Source organism: Diospyros lotus, chromosome 12 (genome assembly GCF_014633365.1).
Source record: "Diospyros lotus cultivar Yz01 chromosome 12, ASM1463336v1, whole genome shotgun sequence".
Classification (NCBI taxonomy): domain Eukaryota; kingdom Viridiplantae; phylum Streptophyta; class Magnoliopsida; order Ericales; family Ebenaceae; genus Diospyros; species Diospyros lotus.
Genome location: NC_068349.1, coordinates 37,235,822 through 37,258,500, shown reverse-complemented (window position 1 = coordinate 37,258,500; position 22,679 = coordinate 37,235,822). Strand labels below are relative to the sequence as shown.

The 22,679-nt window shown below is 36.4% G+C and overlaps 3 protein-coding genes across 3 annotated transcripts; 1 reads left to right on the top strand and 2 right to left on the bottom strand.

The window, feature by feature from the left end:
- Nucleotides 1–481: 481 nt before the first annotated feature.
- Nucleotides 482–1,154, top strand: LOC127787123 (brassinosteroid-responsive RING protein 1-like). The gene has a single exon (XM_052314996.1). It carries the CDS (start codon nucleotides 556–558, stop codon nucleotides 1,048–1,050), a length of 495 nt encoding a protein of 164 aa, XP_052170956.1. The 5' UTR covers nucleotides 482–555; the 3' UTR covers nucleotides 1,051–1,154.
- Nucleotides 1,155–3,160: 2,006 nt separating this feature from the next.
- Nucleotides 3,161–8,406, bottom strand: LOC127787122 (uncharacterized). The gene is made up of 8 exons (XM_052314995.1): nucleotides 8,076–8,406; nucleotides 7,906–7,927; nucleotides 4,846–4,902; nucleotides 4,536–4,617; nucleotides 4,299–4,394; nucleotides 4,092–4,216; nucleotides 3,974–3,992; nucleotides 3,161–3,637 (listed from the first exon to the last, which is right to left on the bottom strand). The coding sequence occupies exons 1-8, from the start codon at nucleotides 8,173–8,175 to the stop codon at nucleotides 3,395–3,397; spliced, it is 744 nt and encodes a 247-aa protein (XP_052170955.1). The 5' UTR covers nucleotides 8,176–8,406; the 3' UTR covers nucleotides 3,161–3,394.
- Nucleotides 8,407–12,391: 3,985 nt separating this feature from the next.
- On the bottom strand, nucleotides 12,392–15,443 carry LOC127813941 (calmodulin-binding receptor-like cytoplasmic kinase 2). Its single transcript, XM_052355087.1, has 6 exons — nucleotides 15,060–15,443; nucleotides 13,928–14,163; nucleotides 13,645–13,813; nucleotides 13,456–13,545; nucleotides 13,076–13,377; nucleotides 12,392–12,971 (listed from the first exon to the last, which is right to left on the bottom strand). Exons 1-6 carry the CDS (start codon nucleotides 15,412–15,414, stop codon nucleotides 12,696–12,698), a joined length of 1,428 nt encoding a protein of 475 aa, XP_052211047.1. The 5' UTR covers nucleotides 15,415–15,443; the 3' UTR covers nucleotides 12,392–12,695.
- Nucleotides 15,444–22,679: the final 7,236 nt, after the last annotated feature.

The following is a 22,679-nucleotide window of genomic DNA, read 5'->3' as shown; positions in this document are numbered from 1 at the left end:
TTTATTTATATATATAATAATTCCTAAAAAATAGAGTTTAGATGGGGTTTTAACTTATTCATTTCTAGTCTACTTTTGTTTTGCTAACCACTTCTTCTAGATGGTCTCGAACAACAAATCGAGTCTTTCTCGGTGCTCTCCCAAACGATATTGTTCTCTGTTAGATCTTGTCGGTTTCTTATTAATTTTTTTTAAAATAAATAAATTTTAATTATTATATTCAAACAACAATAAATTCACTTCATTTGGCTTATGATGTTTGATTCAGTTTCCAAATAATATTCTTCTCCTTCATTTATCTATTTTTAACAAAAACCCTAACCAGAGTTTACTATTGAAATAATTTAATAGGTGAATTAAAACATTTAAATGATTAAAAAATAGTATTTTCTTTAATAAATTTGTCCAAAATAATATAATTGCAGACGCTGCAATAACGAATTCAGCTTCCGTCTCTGCTATATATCTAACAGTTGCAGTCAGAGCAGATTCATATGAAGCTCTCTCTCACTCTCTCTCTCTCTCACTGTGTAAGTTGATCGGAAGATATTTCGGATGGGTTTTCCGGTGGTTTACACGGAAGATTTGATCCCAAAGCTCTTCATCTGCGGGCTCTCTCTTCTGGGCTTAATCCGAAGCCTCATCCTCTCTCTGCTGCGCTTCATGGGCCTGCCGGAATTTCTCGAGCCGGCCGACGCTTCACTCCTGGAGAATCCGACCCGGGGACCGGAGACCCCGCCCATATCGGCAGTCCTGATAAGGGAGCTGCTGCAGGTGGCGAAGCTGGCGGGAGAGGCGGGGGAGAGCTGCGCCGTGTGCCTGTACGAGATGGAGGTGGGGGATGAGATCCGGTGGCTGAGGAACTGCCGGCACATATTCCACCGGAGCTGCCTGGAGCGATGGATGGACCACGATCAGAAGACGTGTCCGCTCTGCAGGACGCCATTTGTGCCGCACGAAAAGCTTGATGAGTTCAATCAACGGCTCTGGGCAGCCCCCGGCGCCGCCGACCCGTACAGTGACTACTACAGTTCAGTTTCGTCTTTGTAGACTAATATTGTAAAGCTTGATTAATTTGTTAACCAAAATGAGAAGAGAAGAAAATTTGTCTTTCGTATGAATTTAGATCTAATAACAATCCTTAATTTATATAAGTTGGATCGGTTATATAAATTTTAGATTTTTAATTATTTTTTTGTTACTAAAAAGAGGTATTTTGAATCAAGAGTTGGTCGTGTTAGTTCGATCAAACTAAGTTTTTTGATCATGACGGTTCAAATTCTCTCATTTTTAGTATAATTTATATTAAAGAATTCTTAAATTTAGTTTATTAAATCTCGAAATAATAAGATTATTTAAAAATAATGATGGCATGATCCAAAACTTTCCTTCTGATATTCCAATCTTTTAAGAGTGTATGGTGAATTATTTGTACCATCTGAAGGGATTAATTGTCCAATATATTTTCTTTTATAATGTGAAAAACTCAAGAGCTTCCTCAATCACAAATAATTTTCGATCCCAAGTCCACTTCAATATCTTTAAAGCTCTTAATCTACCTCCACTTCAATATCTTTAAAGCTCTTAATTTACCTGTTCTACAGTTTTAAGTAAATGGACAAATTTATTATAAACCAAAAAAAAAGAGTCTAGTTTTTCGAATAGACATAAACAATTACATAATCTACACTACACACGAAGGCAGCATCAGACCCACAACTTTAGGGCTCTTGTGATTACTGTAGGGCTCCACTTATCACACAACAGAACTCTGCTCAAGTAATCTGAAATGAGGAGCTTGCATAGCCTCGTGGCTAGTTTACTTGAGTGGAAAGTAGAAATATCTCATGTCATAAAAAAAATATATTATGTTGAGATATAAAATATGATTAAAAGATTAATTTTTCTTCACATTATGATGGTAGCAGCTTAGGAAAGTCCAACTGTAATTATTTTTATTGACACATCACTTAAAAAGTATCGTCTTTAAAGAAATATCACCAGTGAATGTTGTAAAAGTATTACGTTATTAAATGTATCGAAATTTTTTTCCTAATCAATATCACTTCGACTTTTTAAAAATACATAAAAGATAAATAAACTACAGTCTAACACCTTTAAAGTATAGATTAGATGTAAGTGACCCCCACAGTCATAGCCTACTGGTTGAGACCGTACACGCGTTGGAACCAAAATCATAAGACTTTAGCCACTATATAGTCGGTACAGGTCCCATGTTCGAATCTTGCTCTAAATTTCGTAATTTACCTCATTCGCTGTAATCTTAGAGTTGAACTACGAGGGCCTTTAAGGTGAAAGATTTCACATTTTGAAACCAAGACATAAATAATAGTCTCTAATTACTCGAGCAAGTGAGTAAATTAAGGAATTTAGGCAATGAATCTGTTTGCAGTTTTCCTTGACATTTGTATATAAATTCTCATTGTTAAAGAGAAATGTAAATATGCGACAGTAATTTACATTAATTTTTTATACATTTTTATTTTTGATGGTGTTGCTCAAGATATACCCTAACTTAAAGTTATAGACATTTTGAAATTTTTTAATGCAATTCTTACATAATAGATATAGGAGTTTATTCTCACCCAATCTCTTTCAATTTGGGGGAGACTAAACTTATTTAGAGGAGATTGGATGGAGAAAGGTTTCATCCAAACTCTTTCTATTTTATTATTATTTCTAATAGGTCTCTCAAACAAAGAAAATCATTTTCTATTACTTATTATTTCATCTATTTCTATTACTTCGTTATCTTCTCAAACACTTCCTAAATATAAAGAAATGACGGGGAGAGACTACTGTCCTACCAAGTGAAAGCAAACCTCTTATGTAGTGACGTCATTTTAAAGTTTATAATAATTAGATATACTTATTTTTAGTTTATATTTTCAATATACTTAGAAACGATACTTTGTTGTAGCGATCACTTTCCGCATCACAAAATTCCCGCTTTGCAAGCGATAATAAAGGATCATCTTTTTTATACACAATTTTATTTGTATTTTACAAGAACAGTATTTCTACAACTCGACTATGACCGACAATTTATCTAATCACAAGAAAAAAAATCAATCTTACCATTACTACCAATGTTCTTCGCAATAGTCAAGAAAATCAAATGAACAAACAAGCAACAATAAAATCAACAAATTCACACACAATGAGAATGATAATAAACGGAATACCAAGGCTGTGCAACTAGGTGCATACTAACCAGGCTTCTTATTTATAACACAAAACACACCTATAGTATATATACTGAGTTCTAGTGTTGCCTTGCTAATAGATAGATAATTTCCCTAAATCAACTAAGAATCTGAAATGGCAGCCATGTCCAGACAACAACTCAAGCCTTCAAATCATATGGTAAGGATCACCTGGGATAACCGGCGGGGGCTGGGGGGTAGCCTTGGCCTTGTGGCGGCGGGTAGCTTCCATATGGCTGCTGTCCGTAAGCTGGCGGGGGTGGGTATGCGGCTGGTGCAGGTGGTGGGTAGCCGACTGATGGAGGGACGGGCTGATCAATACGGGACATGTATTGAGGTGGCGGCACAGCCATTGCTGGTTGTGGCCCAAACTTGCCATCCCTTTTGTCCATTTCAACCTTGTGCTGTGTCTGCAATGTTCCACAGTAGGATCATTCGATACTGAGGATATGTAGGGGCCTAACAGTAGTAGTAGAGTTGAGAATTGGAATCAGGTAAAAGAGAGCCCATGAATATGAACCGACAAAATGGGTGGCGTACGATCAAAATTAATTGCGTAGTCATCAAACAATTCACTAAAGGTTCTTAAATTTTAAGAGTTTAAACCATCTGATTCCCAGTAAAGTTATGCGCATAGAAGATTTTTACTGTAGCAATGTTTAAAATCAATCGTGTCCATGGAGAATTAGGTTAAATACTACTTACAAACCAAAATGAAAATTCTTGAAAGGGTGATAGTAACTAACCTGCATACAAGCACAAACCCTGCAAAAAAAGGAGAAGGAAAATATGTAATGAGAATAAAGATCTCTTTTTTCTGAACATTTTGGTTCAGGTAAGAAAGCAATGTGTTAACAGCCTTACGTGCAATAAACCAAATCTGCCGCACATGACAGGATCTGAGACGCCTCTTGAAGTTCATCTATTCCAGAAATGCAAGCAACCAGAGAAAATATACAGGCCAATTGTTGAAGGCAGAACATGAAACCCTGTACAAGGACCAAATGAATATTAGTGACGTTGATAGATAATTAAGAACAAAGACCTGTAGGGAGAGACAGATAAGAGTACAATAATGCAGTTGTCACACTTCGTGGTCTGTATGTTGAACTCATCTTGCAGCATGAAGCGTGTTGACGCAACTGAATTTGCAAAGCATAAGAAAACCTGAACCAAGGAAAAAAAGTATTGAGGACTATGAAACAGATTTAAATAATATAATTTGAGTAGAGAGCAAGTGCACTGAACCATTTAGTGTAGTAAATCAAACTAAATTTCAGGAATAAGAGATCAAAATGAATTTCTTACCTCAGTGCAAAGACATAATTCGGGGCATTTACTTTCTCCACACCTCCCGCTGCAAGGCATGTAGCCTCCACAGCATGTGTATCTACATCACCCAAAAAAGAGACAGAAAGAACATCAAAGAAACTAGAGCGGCCTTTTCCTCTGATCATATTACATTATCACAAGATTTAATCCCACTAGCAGGGATCAGTTACATGAATTTTAGCTTTTCAATCATCTTATAGTTACATAAAATATTAAGGAAAAACCAAAATCAATACAGAGCAACCTCATCAAGTTACAGTACAAGGGCAAAAAATATAAACATTACCTTGACATGTCATTGTAAAGAGCTCGTTTGCGAAGCAAGTATGATACACAGGGAGCACTACATTATAGGAGAGAAATTAATCATGCTACATCATATTAATAAGATCACCTAACATTTGAAAAAAAACATAGCAAGTCTTTTCCTCATATATTGGCAGACAATATAAAATATAGCAGCTTGACAAAATGAAGGAAATACAAGACAAGTGTTAGTATAAAAAGAGGAGTTTGAGGTTGAGCATGGAACAAAAAAAGGACTTTTCCTCTTACATTATATAACAAAAGCAACATAGATAGTGGAACTTCACATGGAATTTATGAAGACTAAAGGATATGCTGACAAAGAGTCATTCACTTGTTTTGATTTATAAAGAACACTTGTTTATCTTGTGCCCATTTCCCTAGTAAAGATCAGCTCTCACTTATTTTATGGTATAAGGATTCACTCACCCTTTAAGTTGTGTTCATCTCTCTTCAAGTACTTGACATGGAAAACTGAAGCGAGAAGAAAATCTTCTCTTTCGAAATGCAAGATTTCTTCCCTTACTATACAATCATAGACGGTCTCATCAAGTTCACCTCAGTCTTCTTGTTTTTTTTTTATGTTAATTACATTTTTTCGCTCAAGGACTCATTAGGGTGAGTTTGCAGGCGTTATGGTCAAATAGGCTAGCACCAACTTTCCTTGGAAGTATAATTGATCACTTATAGCTCTCAGTTACAGGAGGATATACTCAAGTAGAGGCAGTCACAAGGGAAGGAGAGGGGGAGGGGGAGAGAAAGCTTCAGCGATACTGCATGAACTCTATTTAAAGAAGGCACAACAGATGGAGGCCAATTTACCTGGCCACAAGTGCTTGAATCAAGTTAACAGGACAAGTGAGACCTTTGGCTTGGCCTAGATTATAAATAGGTTCTACAATCACCGATGGCCATGATCATCTCACAAGCCTTAATCTCCACTAGGTGGGGTCAATTACATGAATTCTAACTCTCCCATCATCTCTATCCATGGCCATGTCATTGCTAAGAGTTTCCCACCACGTTTTCTTATATCTCTTTCGCTACAAATTTCTTCCACTTCATTTACTCACCTCATAAGTGCGTCTATTGGTCTTCCTCCCACAGGGTCAAACCACAGTTACCCGGTTCACTCCCACCCCCTGAACTGCAATTTGACTTGTGGTTTCCAACTCGCAGTTCGTCCAGGTCCCCAAGAATAGGGATCCCAAGCCGTGTATGAACTGAAGAATTGGGCCCTAGATTGCGCATGGAAATATATATTTTAGGAGATATTATTCTAGCACAAATATAGAAATTAGTATATTTTGTTTATTTCTTTCCTAGTTAATCTTTGATTATGTTTTCATTATTTAAAATCCTAGTTAGGGTAAGATTTATAGTAGTCTATATAAGGCCTTTTGGGTGTACTCTTTGAGGTAGACTTTGATAATTGAATTGATATTGATTTGAGTTTCTCCATTAAAGTCTTTGTTTGTGTTATTGTTCTTTGTTGGTTCTACATCAATTGGGATTAGAGCCAAAATTCAATCGACGACATCTGATTGTCACATCAGCAGAAACTCAGAACCAGGAAAAATGCCATCAGTTTCTTTCTAGAATAACCAACTTGTTCAACAGCAGCAACACCATTAATTTCGCACAACCATTTTTGCCATCATCAAACTATGGAGCCATTCAGAACAGAATGCACCAACCAGCAAAGCTGATATTGCCCTCATCATCATAGCACCATCATCATTGACATGAGCTTCTGACAAAGCTCTTCCAGTCTTAACTCATCGAAGCTGAGTTCTTTTTAGTCAGGGGAGAATAATGGAGGGCATGAAGGTAAATATTTTGGGAGATATTATTCTATGCACAAATATAGAATTTAGCATATTTTGTTTACAACTTAGCAACACTAAAACTTGACTGCTATACTCAGAGGCCTCCGCTCTCAAGAGCTTCAAGAGTTGCGGAGGACTATGGAGTTTGCTTTGAAAGTTTGCAAACGTCTACTTCGTGTACTGAAAATTGTTGGTCTGACCAGCAGTTATTAGGCATAATTGCTAGTCCCACTAGCAATTTTGCCTTAGCCAAAAATTGTCATGCCAGAACCTTTCTAGAGTGGGAAATGAGTTGAAAGCAAAAGTAGTAGTTTTTTTGAATAGTTTCAGGCCTGTAACATTTTTTAAAATTGTAATTTATCAACTATCATCACCTCATAATTTATCACAACCTATACGAGATCAGAGAGTACTTGCCTGGCTCCCTAGAGTTTACAACTTGTTACCTTTCTTTACAACCCACTACACCTAGCTAGCCCCTTCAGCCTTACCAGACATCCGTCATGACTAAATATAATAAAGTGGCTAACATTAAATCCAAATATGCTAACAACAAAGACAACGCAGATTTACATTTACATATGCTCATGTCGTATCCATTTTTGCAGAAGTAGCAATATAGTAAATAACATAACAAATAATATATTCAGCCCAGTCATCCGATCTCCACTCAAGCAGTAACTCACTGATCTGTTATAATTAATGCATCGTATAGGGGCATATATATTCAAGCTATCCCAGTCACCCAAACTAAACTAAGTCAACAAGACCCAACTCAGTAATGCAACCAAATTTTGTAAGATAAACTATAGCAAGCATTAAATGCCAAAGTATACACCAGATGCATCGACAGGCAGATTGATCATGAAAGCGACACTACGATATTGTCGCCGGATAACAGAAGATAGCATAAGTATCAACATAAATCCAACATTTCACAGTTCAGAGCAGGAAAATAACTCCACCATGACAAATAAATGTACCAGGTCATGCCGAGAGAACGATGATCATTATTTCAAAATCTTTTTCTTTTTACCCTAATTCGAAAGTTCATGTACAATGAAACACTGTAGAAAATTAAAATTATAAATTTCCTCTTCCTACAGGTTATCAGCCGCCAGAAACACGGATCAAATTTAAACTCCCTTTCGAAAGAGTAAAGAGTAAAAAAAAAAAAAAAACAATTCAGTAAACAAGATCGGAGCACTCACCAGAGGGTCGCAAAACAGCAGTCTGCAAACAAAGCGACACCACCAAAACCAAAAAAAAAAAAAAGTTCAAAAACTCGAAACAAATTTCAGAAATTGAAAAAACAAATCATCGAATCTGATAAGTCAAAAGAACAAGGAAACATCGGAATTGACAACGGCGCTCGGCTTACAGGCAGGATCGGCGCATATAGAATGCATGAGATCGGTGCGCCAGAGATTCCGATACCCCTGGCGAGCAGACATTTTGTCAAGATACGCCTGCGACACCATCTTTGCACGAGCAGATACTCCCTTGACAACCTAAATCCTAGGGAGAAAGTGTGATTCTAGAGAGGGGAAGCTCTTCCAAAGCCTCAGATTGTACCCTGCGATTGTTCGACAGAGACCGGTCAGCGTTTTAGGGATCGACGGAGATCGATATATATATAATAAGTCTTCTGATTGGCTAAAGACGCAGCCGCAGAAGAAGATTATAATATCTATCTATATATATATAGATAGAGAGAGAGAGAGAGAGAGAGAGTAAAGAATAAACTACTGATTCTGAAATGCGAATTACAGCTGGCCATTTCGCTTTTCTCGGAGAGAGAGGCGGGACGTACCTGTGGCTGTGGTTAGGGTTAGGGTTAGTTTGTCCGAACTGATTTTATATTAGATAAGATGGAAACTGAAATTAATAAAAATTTTAGATCGAAGATTGAATTATCTAAAAATAGTTAGGATGTGTTTGATAGTATAAAAAATATTACATCTAAAGAATTGAATTTCATGATATAATTATTAAAGCATGTTTTTATCTCTTTTTCATGAAAAATTTCATTTAAGGGAAGATAGTTTTTGTTTTTCTTAAAATATAATTTTCTTTTCAACTAAATGTTATCAAACAAACCCTTAATTGATTTAGTTAGATATAATTTTATTAAATTTGTATGTATGTCTAATATATTGTATTCATAACTTGTATATTAAAAGACAGACTAAATTTGAATGATCCATTACTAACAGGATTGAATGATGTATTGGGCATCTAGAAGTTGGAATGGTAGCATTTGTGTCAGGTGGAAAACTGTTTGTTCTTCGAGGAGTGTTTTATTACATATGGTGCGGGTGCAACAATCATTGTTTCGCAGTTTTAAGTGAATAAACAAGTTCGTCGCGAGCTAAAAATCTGAGTCGAGAGCCTAGCCCCTGGATAAATACAGTCAATTATACAGTTCTATGCGAAAGCAAAATCAAATTCACAATCTTGTGATATCCTAAACTCTTAAACTAGTGCGATGAATTCCCTACCCTATGCTAAGAGATGCGAGATTATTTATTAAGTTCAATCTTTGAAGGAGACAAAAAGAAAATACTTTTTTAATATTTTTTAAAAGGAAAATCATGATGAGCCAAAAAAAAAAATAAATTTGATAATTTTATTTTTTTATAAATTATTAATGATTATTTTCAATGTGAGTTTTGATTATTATTTTGGTTTAATTTGACTTTATTAACAACCTTCGAGAACAAACTTTGACAATTTGGTATGGTATGTTAATGGACCATTCTCTAGAACATTTACTATTTTCTTGTCTTTTTAAAATTTTTAATATAAGAAACTTGGATTTCTGCCGACTAATCTTATAAATCCAGATAAATTATCTTATTTATATAAATCAAATAAAACTTCATCACGTGATAGACGGAGTCTTGCAATAATCACAGACGCCACATACGACATACAATGCTTACACAAACTCTATCATATAACGTGATGGTATCAACCACATATAAACCCCATTACACATCATGGTAGGTGTAGCCTTATGAATTTAGTTAAAAAAAATATAATTTACATACCATCAATGTGACTCAAACCTACACCGAATAACTCCAAAATCATGGCAAGGGCCAATTTTGATAATCCGGAGAATTACTATCTTGTTGTCTATTATTCTCATTTTTCATTTAAGAATGATATTTTATTAATTTTTAATAAGAATATTACAATATAATATGATAATGAGTTGTGCAACTATATATTACATTGAAAATTTTACATAATTATTAACTAAATGTACATAATTGATAATTTAATGCAAATGTGTGAAAAAAAAGGTATTTTATTTGTGATTCATTTGCATATTCACTTTAAATTAAATATTATAATAATGCATTATCATCATTAATTTTATTTTATAGCACCTAACTAGAAGATAGCAAAAGTTTGATTTATTCGAAGTAATCAAATTGAACCAACTAAATTTGTCAGTTTGGTTCGATTTTTTTCTTGCATCTATTTAGTTTGGTTAATTTTTTTGAAAAATTTCATTTTCGATTTGATTTTTTAATTGGAAGAATCGAACCAACTGAATTTTAAAACGATATTATTTTGATATTTATAAAACAACGTTATTTTATTCGATTTTGTGTATTTTTTATCAGTTATTTTGGTTTTCTTTGATTTTTTTACATTTCTTCAATTTAATCGGTTCGATTTGATTTAAAAGGTTTATGTTTGATTTTTTTTAGTTATCGGTTAATTCGATTATTCAGTATAATTGCAATTTTATACCTCAATTTAATTTAATTAATTAGTGAATTTCAGTCAATTCGATAATCAAATTGATCAAACTCGTATAATTTAACACGTATTTACCATCACATTCAAATTCATCATAATTTAAATTTTACTTAAGAATATAAAATATATTTTAATTATTAAATATATTTTTAAATTTACATATATTTTAATTTACACGTACGTAACACCAGCAACCGCACACAAAATCCACCAAAATTTTTTAATTAATATTTTATTTTACACCTTTGAATTAATGTTGATTTGACCGTTCAAACCATCTTTTCTTTGACTTTCTATATCTAACACTCAACTTCAAAGGACTTTTCCTTTAATTTTTTGTTAACTTTATAAAAATTATATTTTTTATTTTCAAGTTAACAAAAATTGACTAAAAATATAAATCCTCATGGAAAGAAATATATTATTGTCTAAATATAATAATAAATTTATAGTTATTAGAAAGTATTCATTTTGAGTCTCTAATTTTTGAAAGACTTGTAAAATACAAGACGATTAGGGATATAAGGTGTTTCTTATATGGGCCATTCAATACTTAAGTCAGTTTCAAAAGAAGTATTTAAATAGTTTATGTAGAAGTTTTTAAGTATCTTGATCAGATGGATGATTCTCTATTTATAGAAGTTAAAATTGACAGGTAAATGAGCATTTACGGCTTTTAGGATTGTTTAGTCACAATCTCTAAGAAAAGATTTTGGATATGAATTGACATATTCTTGTCTTAAGGAGTCATAATTTGAAGGGTTTGGGTTTCTTGGAGACTGTACCTCTTGTTTTAACGAACTATAATTTGAAGGGTTTTCTGGAGAGTATATCTTTGGGATCTAGAAAAGGTCTTCAACTAAGGACGGATTTAAGAATTTAGGTTAGAATGGGCTGAAAAAAATTGGGTTGGGGTGGATTAGATTGAAATTGGGCTGAAAATTTACTTTCAAAATTTAAATTTCATTGTGGGTTGCCCTTGGCTTCAACCTAGGACAACTCACGTATAAATCCGCTCATATGGCTTCAATCTAGGGCAACTCACATATAAATCCGCTCATATTTTTAACAAGATCTCTCGAGAACAACTTTGTCAAGAAAATCTCAAGAACCTTATTTTTTGGCCTTTTTTCCTCTTAAACCTATTTTGGACTTGGGCCTACTTTTCTTGATAGACTAAGATCAATACACATTTCAAAAATTAATAAAAGTGCTGGTAAAATTACAAATAACAAAACAAAATTGCTTAAGGAATTTTAGGCATCTAAAAATATTTGTCATAATTTAATTTTTAATATTTAAAACCTTGAAATAAATTTTAAATAAAAATTTAAATTTTTATTATCAATTGTGTCATGAAAATAGTATCATGAAAGTAGTGTTAATAAAAATATCGTTAAGTAACCGAACATATTGTTATATCTATTAATGCTAAAAATACATATATATTTGTTTATATCATCCAATTAGGCATCGTTTAAGAACATTAAAACTATATTGTACAAATTTAGGATAAAAAACAAACCATAATCAAATCATCAAATACACAAACAAACACAAAAGATTAACGTAAAAAACTTAAATCGAGAAAATCACGAACAAAACAAATAAAATATCACTATGATGGTATCACTACTACAATAGTGATATTATTACCATAATTACAGAGTATTGAGTATCTATTTATATATCTACCACTCATCTATAGATGTATACTAAAAATGATTTAAACAAATCTATATTTTAATTAGAATATGGAACAAAAAAAAAGTAGATATTCAATTATAAATGTATCTCAATCACAATAAAATTTTACATTTCAATCACGATTAAATTTAAATTTTGAATCATAATTATAACATATATAATCATATGCATGGGCAAAATAACATCTTTTTAAGTCTAAGGGACATAGCAAGGTAACTCTCTCACTTCTTCGTAGCCCTTGTTTAATATTTGTCTTCTACAAACACCTACAATGTCGTCATTAAGAGGGACAGTTAACCAAATCAGATCCAACAAAAACTCACAGAATTCATCATCTGCCAATGACTAATTCTTCAATCCACAAAACCCAAACCATTTCTCTGCGAGTTTATGCACAATCTTGAAACAAATCAAGCTTCTTGCTTGGAGCTTATTGGATGAGTTGTAACCTAAGAATTGGGTATCTACAAGAACAGTCCAGCAGCTTCATTAACACCTCTACAGTACTACTGATTCTTCAATGAAATGGTACCTCGGTTGCGAGTTCTTCGCTAAGGGAGGCGGTCCCAAGAGAATAGGCATCTGAAGAAGCCAGAAGCTCTCTGTAATCCTTGCGGATGCTCCACATAATCTGTGCGCATTTCCTCATCGGCGGCCGACTCTGTCTGCGAGGAGCCAGACACTGCAAGGCGAGCTCGAGGATCTTCTCCAGAGCGTAGTCATTGGCCGGAGACCTGTCCAGCCTTGGATCCAAGACTAAGATCGCATCTCCGGCAGCGAACTTCTCCATCGCCTGCATTTATACCAACCCAAGTCGCTTAATAAGCCATTGACATCACTAGATCGTTTGCAAAAGCTGATTGAGAAGAGTAATATTGAGCAGAGAGAGATGCGTACCCATCTGGTTGTTATGCGCTCCCTTAACTCGTTTTTGGGCTCAATGGGGCGCCTGCCTGTGACAAGCTCAACGAGCAGTACCCCGAAGGAGTAAACATCACTCTTCTCGGTTAGCTGATAGGTTCTTAGGTATTCTGGGTCCAAGTAGCCAGCAGTTCCTTTGACTTGAGTGGAAACATGGGTGGCACCCGAATCAGTGTCAGCCGCCAATCTAGCAAAACCGAAGTCAGCCACCTTGGCTCTGAGCTTATCTGTCAGGAGGATGTTGGAAGACTTGATGTCTCTATGGATGATGGGATGATCTGCATTTGAAAGAAACTGTGACGCTTTCATCATCCAAACAGATTAAAATGATGGAGGGATGGAGGGATGGAGGAGACCTGTGTAAGTGTGGAGATAGGTAACAGCATGGGCCACATCAATGGCAATGTCTAGGCGAGCAGCCAGATCAAGAATGCTGCCGTGCAGACCTGCAATAGGTCCTTCCACCATGTTAATCCATGACAGACAAAGAAACAGATTAACAAGAATGAGGAGAAGAGAAGAGAAGAGAAGAGAAGACAACTTACAGTCCAAGTGTTCTCTAAGGGTTCCATTGGGGACATACTCCACAACGACAACCTTCTCCTCTTCATGCTCCAAATACCCATAAAACTTGACCAAATTCAGATGTTCCACATGTGCTAGAGTTTGAACCTCGCTCTGAAACTCGACCCCCAAGTGCTTGTCGTATACACTCTACAATACAAACAAGGACGAGTAGAAACCAAGTTAAAAAAAACCATCCAATTACTCTGTTTCAATAGTCCTTTCTTTCCAAGCTCTTCCATCAATTTAGGGAATTCGTCGTACCTTTTTAGCACGCTTGATCGCGACAAGGGTTCCATCTTCAAGTCGTCCCTTGTAGACGGTCCCAAAACCGCCTTGCCCAATCTTCAGCAAGGGCGAAAAGTTCCTAGTCGCCTTGTAGATCTCTGCCATGCTGAACTTGAGACTCCCTGGCTCTCTCGAGTGGGTAGAAGGACTAGGACTCGCATAGAAACCGCGACTGACCCTGCGCTTCCCCTCTCTACTACCACTCGAAGAGTCTAATCAAATGATCAAAAAATCGAACAATTCAGTCAATACAAACACATTCTAACTCTTATCAAATTCTTCTCATGGGGAAGCATCAAGGTATAGTTAAAGGTGCTTATAAATCGCAAACAAAGAACTTGTTCCAATTGATGAACTCTGTTTCTTATTTTCCTCAAATGTTTTGGCATTTAGTAGTGAATTGGGATGATAAGTTTGCTTCTTTCTTATGATTGTGAATCCAAGCAGAGTTCAGCAAGATAGAGATCAAGATCACAACTCAAGGCATGAGCTTGTTACTCTCTCATTACCCTTTCTTCCATATATGGTGTTTGGCTACCAGGAAAAAATGCAGGCAAATATCAATACCATTGCATTGTGCTACAAGGAAATTTTCAATATTGCTTACTGCATTTCTGACTTTTGATTAGTTCCAAACATCATTTCTCATTAATTCTCAACAATTTTCGTAGAAGCAAATAATATCTTAAAAGATAATGAATGTTATCGCTCTAAATAAGATCAATAAATTATTTTGTGCTTTCGAAGCATCAAATCAGCACTAAAGTATCAGTATTCCAAACCAATGATTTCGTGTCACGTCTTAGAATTAAGGGTAATCTAAATATGTCCCTTACGAAGAAAAATAATGATGTAAATACATTTATCGATTTATTCGAACTCCAAATTCTAAACCTTAAATTCTTTTTAATATATGATAACAAATCATTAGTTGGGGAGACCAATATTTGCCATTGATGTGGTGACTTTGAGGCATGAAATAATCTATTTAATAATATTTTTTCCAAATAAATATAGGAATATATATATATGTATATATATATTTGGTTGGTAGTTGGATGCAATAAATTAGTGAGAAAAAAAAAAAGAATTGAAGAAATTGAATTACCAGGAGATTTGAGTTCGTCTAGCGCGGAGAAGGTCTTGCCGGGCTTGGTCTCCGGTGGAGTGAAACAGCCGGATAAGGCTCCGGCTACGGCTCTGGCAGCGATCTTGACCGCGTCTTTGGCGGAGGTTGACTTCTGGGTGGAGGAGGAAGAAGAGTAGATGGAGATCGGTGACTTAGTGTTATTGTCCGACGCTCCAGTCAAGCCGGAGCTAGAGTTCCTGCTAAACGACGGCGAATTCCAGGTTCTCATTCTCAGAGAGAGAGATGAAAATGGCGGGCGAGCGGGCGGTTGGCGAGGGAAGCGAAAGGAAGAGTATTGCCACAGCGAGGAGACGATGACTTTGATATTTTCCATACGGTGGGTAGGGCTAGCTAACGTATGCTGCTGGAGTTCAACATTTTCAACTGGGCCCAATTTGCTTTAATTTGAATTTATGTATACAGTCTTTATCTTCTGCCCGGATTCTGCAATAGGGCCAGATTAAAAGAGAATATTTTTGAATGAGATTAAAAGATTAAAATTTCATAGTTTATTTTGTAAAGTGGATTACTGTTCTGCTCTCTCTATTCGTATGATCGCGATGCAATTGCTAATCGTTATTCGCCTCGTTATCTCGCCGCCTCGCTGCCATCGCCTCGTCGCATCTCATCGACCATCGCTGCATTCTCCGACGATCGACGAAGTGATGAGGCAACGAGGTGAATGGCGATCGGTAGTCGCATTGTGGCCATGAGAAAAGAGAGCAGGGCAATGACCCATTTAGCAATAAGGGCATTTTAGTTTTTTAATCCCCATTTGATATGTCCCTCAATAAGCCCTTATGGCTCTCAAAAAATTTCTTTTCTGCCCGTGTTGGGCAAGATAAGAAATGACTGATGCAGACGTGTCCCCCTTCCCGGCCCATGTATAAAACCCTTGCTGGAGACCCCCCAACCCCACATACATACATGCATGCGTAAATTATTATTTAAATAAATTATTAATTCTAATTTGTTCAGTTAAAATTATAATTATTTTAATAATTCTAATTATAATTAATAATTTATTTACTTTTTTAATTATAACAAATTTTATATTTTTTTAACTGTATTTGTTAGATAGTAATGTGAACAAATCAATAAAATTATTCAAATTGAACAGACTAATTTTTTTTTTAAAATTTAATCAACTCGATCGAATATATGCTCAAATCAAGCAGATTGAAAAATAAAAAAAATTAAAAATATTAAACCATTTATGTTATCTGACACTGATGTAGTTCAGCTAATAATAGACTTAAAACCCCCTCTCTAATTAAACTCTTTATTTCAACTCCCCCAAATTTAATCACGTCAGACTCTTCTAAATAATTTAATCAATTTGGTTACACTCTTATTTAATAGATACAACTAAAAAATATATAAGATATGTATAAATTATGTTATAATTAAAAATTAATTATGATTATAATTGTAATTATTAAAATAACTATAACTTTAACTGAATAAATCAAAATTAATAATTTATTTAAATAAAAATTTATAATAATATTTAAAAAATATAAAATTATATATATCCATGCGTGTATGTATGGTGGGGATGGGGATGGGGGTATATACTTTTTATATTTTTTAAATATTTTGAAATGGCCCCAAAATTTTTATAAAATTATAGAAACAGTCTAAAATGTTTGTTGGTGTATTTTTAATATTTTTTTAATATTATGAAATGGTCTAAAAACTTCTCTAAAATTATAGAAACAAGTTAGAAACGTGTTTTTTTGTGTGTGTGTTTTTTAACGTTTCAAAAACGAAAATGTTTCTAAAATATCAAAACAACACCCCCGAAATGCTTTTGTGCTTCATAAAATTTTATATTAATTCATTATATTATGTATCTAATTGATATAAATACATAATACGTTCATATAAAAATATCATTTTAAATGTTCAAATAACATTTCATATTCCACTTATGGCCTCAAGAGTAAAGCCATTAAATAACTTCAAAGGTTTCCATCAATGATTAAACTAAGTCATCAGTGAATTAATAATTAATAATAATGACATTAGATTGATAAAAATAATAGTAAATTAACTGGTGGTTTGATGTGTTAATCATGTCATTAATTTCAAGGGGGCCCACAAAGAGCTTTTATTATTATTTTTTTATAATATTAATTATTGTCTTAAAAATAATAATAAATTTATTTGATGTCTAAATAATTATATTAATTAATAATAAATATATTATATTTTGAACCATATAATAATATACAATAAAATTCTGGCCTAAATATTTCGATTTAATATTATTTTATAACTTTTTTGCTTAAATTGATGTGATTATCCATGTATTTTAAAAAATAACACGAACTTCCTATGCTATTAAAATAAAAAGCAAAAAAAACATTATACCCCTAACTATGTTACCCTTTTCCTCTCATATCTCTAACCTCTATTGTATCACGATGCTAATTTTTTATTGAACCCAAATCAAACGTAGACAATGAATGGAGCCTACTCACCTAAAAGATATAGATTTGAGATAAATGAACCCAAATTCATTCATCTCAAACTCAGGTGTTCTAGGTTCGATTATTGAACCTAGAAATCTAAAGATCTATCTCTAACAAAGTCTAAAGTTGGGTTCGATAGATCTATAGATCTTTATAACAAGGTTTAGTTGGGTTTATTCGTTATGATTAAAGGTTTCTTATAACATCTCGCATCGAGCGATAGGAATTATTAGAACAATTTATCCTGATGGTGTAATATCCCAAAAATAAAATAAGTGTAAATTAAATTTATCTAAATTAAATTTATTTAATTAATTAAATTGATTAATTTGTTTAAAAATTTTGTGGCTGTGCGCGTGTGCGTAGGGGTTAAGCAACTGACCATTTTGTCAAAGGGAAAACAGAGAAGAACAGAGGAGCAGAGAGTGAGAGATAGAGATTAGGGGGAGCAGAGAGTGAGCAGGGAGTGAGAGGGCTCGGCTGAGGGAGAGATTGAGGGAGAGAGATCGAGACCGAGAGAGTGAGAAAGAGAGATCGAACGAGGGAGAAAGAAGGAGGTGGCGGCCATGGGAGGCTGGCCGAGCTTTGCTCGGCCATGGCAGCGACAAGGAGCAGCTGTGGCTTGAAGAAACCGCAGCCATGGGCGACGCAAGCAGCTGCGGCGACGCAGGGCAGCGACGGAGCAGCAACGGGCCGCGGTGGCGGGCGCAGCCGTGGGTGGCGACGCCAGCAGCGAGATGGCCAACGAAGCCGCTGGCAGGGGGCAGCGACGGTTGGTGGGGTTGGGCAGCGGCGGTGGCCGCTGGTGCATGCGAGGAAGAAGGCACAGGGAAAAGAAAAGAAAAGAAAGGAAGAAGAAGAAGAAGAAGAAGGCACGCAGGAGCAGTGCGCGGAAGAAGAAGAAGAAGAAGAAAAGAAAAGGAAAAATATGAAAAACAATAGGATTTTGGGATTTTGTCGGCATGGGAAGTGATCAGGTACGTGGGTAAAAATTAATAGAAGCATGTTATGTTTAAATTATAAATTTTTCGCGATTAAAATTAATTAATTTGGGTCCCGGTTGTGTTATTTGTTAGGAAATGATTTAATTTGTATCGGGAGCTCGAGTGAGGTCAAAATCAGCCGATTTCAGGCAAGATCCTAATCCTTTCCTCGTATTCTTTAATTCCTGTGAGAAACCCTGTGATTTCTCATATTTTATACCCTCCATTCGTCTGTTTCGATTCATTTATTAATTATGAAAATTTGAGTCGTCTGATTTATATTTAATTTATTAAGCTAGCTTCGAGGATTTTATTAGCGTGATTTAATTTAAAATAAATATAAGACTCGTTGAGATTTTAATTGTGGTGCGCTTACGTGGGATTTTAGACGGCTAAATTAATTATATTGCACGGTAGATTTATTTAATTAAAGTCGCGATTTTATTTATTGCCAGCGAACGTTTTACTTCGCAACGGGTGCGCAAGAAAAGCAAGGAACGGCCGTGTAAAGGCAAGCTCTTAACCCTCTCTTCTTGATCTTTAATTCCCGTGAAACACCCCGTGATTTCCTGTACTTTATTCTCTCCCTTACTCTAATTCGGCTCCTAACCTTATTTGTTATTCTTATTCATTTGTTTTAATTTAAATTAAATCCGAGACTTCTAGAGTTTTATTTGTTGTGAGCTTATGGGGGTTTGTACCACCCCCACTCCCTTTGGGAATGATGCCAAACCAGCCTGGGAATTAGGTTCCTAGACGGGCGGATTTATTTATGATTTTATCGGGTTTATTTACAGTTTTTCTCGGATTTATTTATGGTTCGGTTAGAGCTATCGAGCAGTAGGGCAGGGGTCGGTTGTTGGTGACGCTGGGGTAGACTATTGTACGGTCCTGATGTGGACTGTCGGGTGGACACCCCTAGTCACTGGCCGTTGACCGGTGCCGGGCACTGCTGACTAGCTCTGCCGGTATGTGATTTACTGCATGATTAGATACATTGTATTACTGTTCATGATTTGATATGCACATGGGTATGGGATGCATATTGGGATATCCATTTATTGAGAATGCTTGGACACGGACATTCTAGTTTGGTTAGGTTGCATTCAGCGCGAGCATATGCATGGCGTGTGGTTTACTATGTGGGCGGAGCATGGCCTGATGCCTGGATGTATGGGCGCCTTGTATCACGTTGATGCTCATTACGCCGTTGTATTTTTATGTGCATTGCATGGATACTGGTAGTATTTAGTTCTCGGACAGGAGTACCGCTCCGAGGGAGCCTATGGCTCGGTTGTCGGGAGTACCGACGGATACAGGTGACGGGAGTACCGGCCTGGGACAGCGCGCGCAGGTTTGTGGAGATATTTGTTGCCTTTCAGGGCGGCGGCAGGTTGGTATGGGACTTGGGTGCTAAGTGTCTTATGTGGGCCCCAAGGACCGGTATGTGTTTTTATTTTGTTATGCTATTGAGCTTTTGTGTTGTAGCGTCTCATGGCTTGTGTGTACCTGGGGGTTTATTCTGGGGTGAGATTTCTGGTTTTGTGTAGCCTTCAGCCTTTTCTTCCTTATGCTTGCTGAGTCTCTCGACTCACCTTGCTTTCCATCATTCCAGGTAGTGGCGGCGTGGGCCATAGCAAGGGAGTCAGCTTTAACGGCAGAGTCGGTGTGGTGTACAGGCAGTCTCGTCAATCCCTATCCACTCTGATGTCTAAGTAGAATTTACTCTATTATTTAGTACTGTGCCAGGTCTTTTCTCGAGTCTCGTGTGTGTCGACACAGGAGTTTGTATTCTTTTACTTATGTTGTGACCGCTGTGTTAGCGGGGTTACCCGTAGTGCATGCATGTCTTGAGCTTTGCTTCCGCTGTTCTTATTTTTGTGTATGCATGCCGGGGTGGTCTTTGTCTGGTGTTTATTACTTTTCTCCTCTCGTAGGCGCTCCCATTCGGGTAGTCCGGGTGGCTGGGGATATCCGGGCGGGGGTGCTTACAATATTGGTATCAGAGCGTAGTTTGAGTCAGTTTTCGGGGACGAGTTAATGTACACCAAAGTTGTCGGGCTAACCTCAGGGTGTTTTCTAATGATTGATTGTCGTACTTGTACGACTGCTATGAGTTTGTGGCCATGCCATTTGGGCTGATCGACGCCCTTGCAGTATTATGGATTGATCGAGATTGGCGATAGAGATAAAGGTCTGGAGTTCCTTTGATCTTACCAGACGTTGTCGACGCCCTATTAAGGCTTGTGTCAATCTCATGAGAGATGAGGTCGTGGTAGAATGTGAGTTGGAGGTCCATGACTGGATTTTACCAGGAGTGGTACGGAAATGTCCCACATGGTGGAAATGTGCTATAGGAACCCGATGATAAACGGCAGATCCGTAGGCACCGAGATGTGTATAGGGTGTATTGGGACGAAAAATTGAAGGTTGGGAGATGTGTTATGTAATTGGATGTGAAGGCAAATTGAAGTCCTAAGGGGTTTGCATTTCCTTGGAGGTTTAGGGTAGCAACCCTGAGTTTAATCAAATCTGGATGGATAAATCGGAACACCAATACGACGTCCCAAGAGAGATCTATGATGGGAAGTAACTGAGGGACTATTATAGGAATTATGGACTTGGAACTTACAGTGGTTATGTTATTTGGAGATTTAACATCACGACCTAAATAGGGTATAGGTCTTTAGTTCTCACAAGTGAAGCGGAGTTCAGGTGACGCCGCGGTTGGCGTGACAAAGGGCTAAGGCTGTGAGATTCTGTAATAAAATGGATAAAGCAAAAGTGGTAGTAAATGTTTTAGTAGATGTTATGGGCTGCCGTGGAGCATCTTGGTAAAGTGAATTAGAAAAAAAAAAAGAAAAGAAAAAGAAAAAAAGAAAACCCCTTTAAGATTGTTGTTGTGAAAGATACCTGGGTATATAGCCAGGACCGGAGTTAGTTGTATGTCTAAGTAACTGTTGGGTTTTGCTGTAGGGATAGTGGTTGCTATGAGTACGTTCGGTACTAATCACAGACCACATGCCCTAGGGTCGGTTATTGACCTATTGAAGGGATGAGATTTCTCTGGGTGCTGGTCAAGTGGTACATCGGCAGAAACATGAGATAGCTTGTTATGCCATTCAGAGGAACGCTTAACCCACATCTTTAAGTTGCTTTTCATTTTTGAGAAGACTTATGAGATGCATTGGGGATTAGAACAGTTACTGATATAGTGAGGTGCTTTTAGTCACGCAGGCTACAGGGCAAATAACACCGGTACTAAAGATCGAGTCCCAACTACCGTATGAGGTTTTTGAGGAGGTCAGGGTTAATATTTAACGATTGAGAAGAAGTATGGCCAATTAGCTATTTGGAGTTAAGATTGGCGGCAGGTCAAGATTGAGGGTTGGTGGTCACCGAATAAGTCAAAATTGGGTGTGTTGATTCCTTTAAGGAGGGGAGATCTGGCGACATTTAAGATCTCGAGGTGTATTGAGTGGAGAATGTTTATTTCTTGATGATTCTGATTAAACGACTACCCATATTTATTGATGGGACCCTAAGCATACGTGGCAAATTGTGGGAGAAAGTACTGTCGAGAAAATGTTGTGTATCTGGTTAAGAATCAGTTGGAAAAAGTCAGACTAAAGGATATTGCTGCTGAATCCTTGATTAAGTATGTCGTATCGTTTCCACATTCCCATGGAGCGTAAGTACGTGGCAGGTTCCGGTCACGTTCTCGAATATTAGCTTCTCGCCATGCAAGAGGATGACCCCACTCCTATCGTTACCGAATGCACTTAAAGTTAGCTGCAGTTGCATTGAGATTTGTGTTGCAAACTAGTTAATCATTGAGATTTAATATCTCTGACTTTTGAGTTTGCCTTTAGGTTGATACGTGGTCGAGATAGCATTGAGGAACAGTTGGATTATGATATGGTAATAAGCGAACCTTGTGGTTATGAGTAATATGATCAATGATGTTCCTTAAGATGATTGAGGTATTAGTGGTCATAATGTGGTCCAATCGAAGTGCTGGATTAGAGAAGTGGTGCTGAGGTGACTTAAGTCAAGTAGGATACGTAGTAGACTTGGATTTGTGGGAACTAGAAAATGATGATATGGAATGTCCTGGAGGTGATGTTGGGTGATATCAC

Excerpts from the sequence above, each read along its gene's own strand:
- LOC127813941 (XM_052355087.1), bottom strand. The coding sequence starts at position 15,414 with ATGGAAAATATCAAAGTCATCGTCTCCTCGCTGTGGCAATACTCTTCC. Across the intron at positions 13,546-13,644 it reads CCTTAGAGAACACTTGGACT|GTCTGCACGGCAGCATTCTT; the intron begins GTAAGTTGTCTT and ends GACCTATTGCAG. Across the intron at positions 12,972-13,075 it reads AGCGCATAACAACCAGATGG|GCGATGGAGAAGTTCGCTGC; the intron begins GTACGCATCTCT and ends GTATAAATGCAG.
- LOC127787123 (XM_052314996.1), top strand. The coding sequence starts at position 556 with ATGGGTTTTCCGGTGGTTTACACGGAAGATTTGATCCCAAAGCTCTTC.
- LOC127787122 (XM_052314995.1), bottom strand. The coding sequence starts at position 8,175 with ATGGTGTCGCAGGCGTATCTTGACAAAATGTCTGCTCGCCAGGGGTAT. Across the intron at positions 4,903-7,905 it reads TGCTGTTTTGCGACCCTCTG|TGCTCCCTGTGTATCATACT; the intron begins GTGAGTGCTCCG and ends CCTATAATGTAG. Across the intron at positions 4,618-4,845 it reads CTTTACAATGACATGTCAAG|ATACACATGCTGTGGAGGCT; the intron begins GTAATGTTTATA and ends TGGGTGATGTAG.